The sequence below is a fragment of the Dendroctonus ponderosae genome, unplaced genomic scaffold (assembly GCF_020466585.1).
Source record: "Dendroctonus ponderosae isolate FM_Combo_2020 unplaced genomic scaffold, Dpon_F_20191213v2 Dpon_F_20191213_5, whole genome shotgun sequence".
In the NCBI taxonomy this organism is placed as follows: domain Eukaryota; kingdom Metazoa; phylum Arthropoda; class Insecta; order Coleoptera; family Curculionidae; genus Dendroctonus; species Dendroctonus ponderosae.
In genome coordinates this window covers 15,062,354-15,068,202 of record NW_026018715.1, presented here as the reverse complement: position 1 = coordinate 15,068,202, position 5,849 = coordinate 15,062,354, and the positions used below count along the sequence as shown (strand labels likewise).

The following is a 5,849-nucleotide window of genomic DNA, read 5'->3' as shown; positions in this document are numbered from 1 at the left end:
TAAAACATTTACCGAGAATTGGTCAATTGAAGTCAAATCGAAACAGTGTGTTTCTCATAATTAATATGGTTTAGTGTTGTTTTTCCTAAAATGGTATAAATAACTATTACCAGGGATATAAACGGGGACAGAGCGTGCTTTAATATGGATGAATGAATTTTTGTGCTCAGTTGCAATTTGCAATGGAAAAACTGGCCCAAGGGTGAATTATAATGGCCTTATGAATTTTAAAACGCGGATTCCATCAAATGTGTTCATTTCGAATGCTAAGTGCCGCTGGGACATCGCGTTTTTGCCCAGTCTTAACGGAAATGTTCTGCTGGCTTAATTGATCACGTTAATTAAACGCAAAATTTGCTGCGGATTAAAAGCGTAAAATATTCACTTGCTGCCAATACTGGACCATCCGAAAACAGTCGACCTTGTGTCTTTACTACTTCATTAAAGCACCCATTCTTTAATAGCCAATCTCACAATCAATTTTGTGGTTGATACATAGTGTATAAATCCACATTCTTCTTTCCTTACGTCAAATGTTCCTCTTAATTGACCCTTGAAACATATACGAGGGCTCCTGATCCCAAGAAACTTTCACATCAATCACAAGAATATGCAGAAAAAAGAGTCGGACTTTTATTATTTTATTCGTAAAAGCATGAACCATGTATGAATTGGGGGAAAAACAGGAACATTGTGGCAAACAAGCATGCAAATCTCGTAGATACACACGGGAAGTCAAGCGAATAAAGCAAGAAACAATGAAATTATTGCAACCGGCAAAGAAACGACGCCAATGGATTTCTTCACAAAGCGTCTAGTTGAAGAAACGGAAAATTGGCGTCGTTTTTCAATCACATTGTTCAAAGAATGGTGTAAGTAAGACGTTGATGGTAGAGTTCGCGTTCCGATAGATACTACAAAAAATGCGGAATATTCAGGTACTTAATGGAAACTGATCAATGGGTTCCCGATGATAAAAAAACCCGATTTTATTACACATTGAGACTTCTGGAAACTCCAAGTTAGCCTGAATAGTACCAAAGCAACAATGCCGGGCTATTTCAACATTTCAACGGTACCTGGTAAAACCGATCTATCTTCGAAACGACGTGTTGTAAGATTAAATCGAACCGAGGAGGAATCTCGTGCTTCGAAGTAAAAACAAAAAAAAATGCTTGGAACCGGTCAAAAACGCCTGAATAAGCAAATTGCACCCTTATATCCATGGACTACAAAGGCGGCTAGTTCAGTCGACTGAAAAAACTAATTAGTTATACCTCGACCGCTCTACCTGCTAAGAGCTTATGAATGAAACCGGGGAGTTACTATTTTCTCGGAGTTACAACCATACAATCCCTGAAGGGTGTTAATAGATGAGTGTGAAAGTGCCTTTGATTCTTGTGTAATAATCATACAATCCACACGCGAAGGGTTGCATGGAACATTTCGTTCGGTTAAAGGTGCAGAATAGATAATGGAAGTGCCATATTTCGTCAAAGAACTACTGGAGTTATCCTTAATAATGCGAGCAAAGGAGAGATGGGCCCAGAATATTAATGGCCCTGCCTTTTGGCAGCCCTGGTTGGATAAAGGTATTTTTAAAATAAAGCGCTCGACTGAAGAAGGATTCAATATTCATTTACGGTCGATTAGACAAATAAAGGAACTATTTCTCCTGTTAGGAGACGAGGCCCGAAAAATGTGTTTTGCTGTGAATTGCCATGACTCTAGTGTTGGGTTCATTTTCAGATGATTCCACTAAACAGCTACACAAACAGACAACAAAGTGCAAGAGGGATAAAAGGCGTCTTCCCGAATATTCCCGAAAATCGGATCCCAAAGTTCCTGAAACCCTTGGTGTCGAACCTTCCAGCCCTGAGGCCAGTATTTCCAATGGAAACAGTCCGTTAAGCCATTCCAATCGTGAGTTATTTCGTTGATTATCAGTGATTTGTTGCAAGTGAAAAATTTCATGATCGCTACCGATAATTCGGCGGGGACTTAAAATGCTTAATTATTTGTAGAAATTTTAGTTTATTTCAGTTGATAGATAAAGTTAAGACGTTTATTGCGAATACATTCCTCTGTTTTATGGCGCGTGTACAATTACTTCAATTAATCAATTTATTGAATTCTTTGGACGCATAACGACCGTTCCGAAAATTTCCACAATGATCAACTAATTAAATTACTTCGCACTTAATAATTTGAGTGGATTGATGTGCGCTAGGTGGTAACTTCTACAAGCATTTTCTTGCAATTGCAGTGATCAAAGTGAAGAGAGAAGTAGATCTAATTCCTCCTGGGGGCGACACGCCACTTGATATGACAGTGAAACAAAGAGGAGAGCCCCCATCCTACGCTCAAACAATCAGCAACCCGGGGTACCGATCGAGTTTCGGAACGCCTAAGAAGAATCCATCTTCAGCACCATCACTACCTAAGAACAGGGACAGGATACCATCAGGTACAGTTTAAATTGTAGCCAAACAATCGAGCATGTCTGATTATTTGCTGGGGAAATTGTTAGTTCTTATCACGCAAACTGCTTTGGTCCGCTCGTTGTGCAAATATTGATAGACATTCGGTCGATATGCCATGTTTCTTGGGCAAATAGCGATAAAACGGGAGGATTGCAATGCCGTTTTCAAAGATCGTGATATCGTGCCAGTATAATCATAACTTTCATGTTCTTACACAGTCATCAGATGGTGTTGTTGGATGGCAGGCTCTCAGCCAGTCGAATTTAAAATACATTGCATTTAAGTCGCAAGAATTGTTTGTTGTTTTTGCTTTAAAAAATCCTTATGAGCAAAGCAGTTGAGATTTAGGAGGGCTTTTGACGCCAATGGATAGAGSAAGCTTTATTCTATGTTTCCTCRAAAGTTTAAYTTTGCTKGAGATTTGGGCTGAATTTTTTGAATTTCTCAAAGWSAGATTTGCGATGTTTTTGGYGACTAAAGTGCACCCGTTCTTTAAAAAATCCTTATGAGCAAAGCAGTGGAGATTTAGGAGGGCTTTTGACGCCAATGGATAGAGSAAGCTTTATTCTATGTTKCCTCAAAAGTTTAATTTTGCTGGAGATTTGGGCTGAATTTTTTGAATTTTTCAAAGTGAGATTTGCGATGTTTTTGGAGACTAAAGTGCACCAGTTCTTTAAAAAATCCTTATGAGCAAAACAGTGGAGATTTAGGAGGGCTTTTGACGCCAATGTATAGAGCAAGCTTTATTCTATGTTTCCTCGAAAGTTTAATTTTGCTGGAGATTTGGGCTGAATTTTTTGAATTTCTCAAAGTCAGATTTGCGATGTTTTTGGCGACTAAAGTGCACCCGTTCTTTAAAAAATCGTTATTAGCAAATCGTTTGACATTTAGGAGAGCTTTTGACGCCAATCCATAGAGCAAGCTTTATTCTATGTTTCCTCAAAAGTTTGATTTTGCTGGAGATTTGGGCTGAATTTTCTGAATTTCTCAAAGTCAGATTTGCGATGTTTTTGGCGACTAAAGTGCACCAGTTCTTTAAAAAATCCTTATGAGCAAAACAGTGGAGATTTAGGAGGGCTTTTGGCGCCAATGGATAGAGGAAGCTTTATTCTATGTTGCCTCAAAAGTTTGATTTTGCTGGAGATTTGGGCTGAATTTTTTTAATTTCTCAGTCAGATTTGCGATGTTTTTGGAGACCAAAGTGCACCCGTTCTTTAAAAAATCCTTATGAGCAAAGCAGTGGAGATTTAGGAGGGCTTTTGACGCCAATGTATAGAGCAAGCTTTATTCTATGTTGCCTCAAAAGTTTGATTTTGCTGGAGATTTGGGCTGAATTTTTGGAATTTCTCAAAGTCAGATTTGCGATGTTTTTGGCGACTAAAGTGCACCCGTTCTTTAAAAAATCCTTATGAGCAAAGCAGTTGAGATTTAGGAGGGCTTTTGACGCCAATGGATAGAGGAAGCGTTATTCTATGTTTCCTCAAAAGTTTAATTTTGCTGGAGATTTGGGCTGAATTTTTTGAATTTCTCAAAGAGAGATTTGCGATGTTTTTGGAGACTAAAGTGCACCCGTTCTTTAAAAAATCCTTATGAGCAAAGCAGTGGAGATTTAGGAGGGCTTTTGACGCCAATGGATAGAGGAAGCTTTATTCTATGTTGCCTCAAAAGTTTAATTTTGCTGGAGACTTGGGCTGAATTTTTTGAATTTCTCAAAGTGAGATTTGCGATGTTTTTGGCGACCAAAGTGCACCCGTTCTTTAAAAAATCGTTATTAGCAAATCGTTTGACATTTAGGAGAGCTTTTGACGCCAATCCATAGAGCAAGCTTTATTCTATGTTTCCTCAAAAGTTTAATTCTGCTGGAGATTTGGGCTGAATTTTTTGAATTTCCCAAAGTCAGATTTGCGATGTTTTTGGCGACTAAAGTGCACCCGTTCTTTAAAAAATCCTTATGAGCAAACCAGTTGAGATTTAGGAGGGCTTTTGACGCCAATGTACAGAGCAAGCTTTATTCTATGTTTCCCCAAAAGTTTAACTTTGCTGGAGATTTGGGCTGTTAAAAACCATGTCAAAGGTCCATTTTCAATGAGCAAGCTCTACTTCTTTTAGGAACTATTTTGCAAGCAAATCGACCTAAATCATCCCTGGAATTTACGAATCGTTTGTCGATCTACTGTGCAGAGAAACTGAGATTTTTTTTGTTTAGGAATTTCCATGTGCGATACAGTGATTGATGAGCACTTTCGGAGATCCCTAGGGCAGGACTATCATGCAATCTTCCAGAACACTAATCCAGTGACAGAAGCGAAGCATTCAGCAAAACTTCCACAACAGGTAAAGATTTCCGTACTAGAATGCAAAGGCAGAAAATGACAAAAAAGTGTATTTTTTAGGCTACAACCAATGTGATAGAATTCATGGACGATACAGCTTTAAGTGTGGACGATCATTTTGCCAAAGCCCTAGGAGACACGTGGAAGCAGTTGAACAAAAAGGAGCAAATCAAGAAGAGGCAGAACGAAAGTAACTTGGTGTTGGCAAAAAATTGACCCAAGCCAAAACTGATGTAAGGTTTACCGGATATAATATTCAGTGAATATTCATATATTTGTTCCAATAGATTTGTAATAGATGCACTGTTTAAAATTCTTAGACGCAAATATGTATATCTTACGTAATACGGTAGGGGACATTAGAGTTTGGTAGGTCGTCAGGCATGTAATGGGTGTTTTGAATTAATTATTATGAGGCGTGTACGATCGAAATTGCATCGTACAAAGACATGACTTAAAAAACCGGAGTTTTTGGACTCAGTTTTTTAAATATTAATACTGTGAGCCGTTGTTACCATAGAATTTGCATCGTTCGGCTGAAGACCTACTTGAGTTAAAAAATATGTGATTCGAACCTTTTACTTTTACATTTTTCTCTAAAATTCTCGTTTTCTGATTGATAGACACTAATGTATTTATAATTGTTGATCAGGGATGTTATGATTTATGAGACTTATTTACGTTAGTAGCAAGTACCTTCTAATATCCGGTTCCTGTTTGTGTATTTTAATCCGTCATTTCCTTTTAACGCTTAGAGCCGCCAAGTAGCTGGTTTTATATGGGAGACAGCAGGAATCCGGAGCTTAAAGCAATGAAAAAACGGTTTTTAAACTACTGATACATTTTCCTTAATGTGTACATTTATGCATTACTTGTAAATAATCGTAGACTAACTAGGTATTTATATTTGTTATTTTTTTCCAATCTGAAGCTTTGTATTTCTTGGTAGTTGTTTAGCGATATGCTGTACTTGTGATTCATAAATCGGCTATAAATACAAAGACGATATACATTGGATGAAGTGTTTTCTTTG

At 37.8% G+C, this 5,849-nt stretch overlaps 2 protein-coding genes across 4 annotated transcripts in view; one reads left to right on the top strand and one right to left on the bottom strand.

Annotated features, from left to right (window-relative positions):
* LOC109542085 (transcription cofactor vestigial-like protein 4) overlaps positions 1-5,831 on the top strand; it is a 13,548-nt gene extending 7,717 nt beyond the window's left edge. For 2 of the 3 annotated variants that reach the window (XM_048666378.1, XM_048666377.1), the window contains exons 3-7: positions 319-328; positions 1,750-1,923; positions 2,267-2,467; positions 4,690-4,817; positions 4,877-5,831. In XM_048666378.1, coding sequence (XP_048522335.1) covers positions 319-328; positions 1,750-1,923; positions 2,267-2,467; positions 4,690-4,817; positions 4,877-5,032 — 669 coding nt within the window. In that variant the 3' untranslated portion in view covers positions 5,033-5,831. Of the gene's footprint in view, positions 1-318; positions 329-1,409; positions 1,593-1,749; positions 1,924-2,266; positions 2,468-4,689; positions 4,818-4,876 lie in introns of those variants that run through there. The other variant, XM_048666379.1, reaches the window with a different exon arrangement.
* LOC109542034 (muscle-specific protein 300 kDa) overlaps positions 1-5,849 on the bottom strand; it is a gene marked incomplete in the record, with an annotated part of 344,492 nt that overhangs the window by 161,138 nt on the left and 177,505 nt on the right.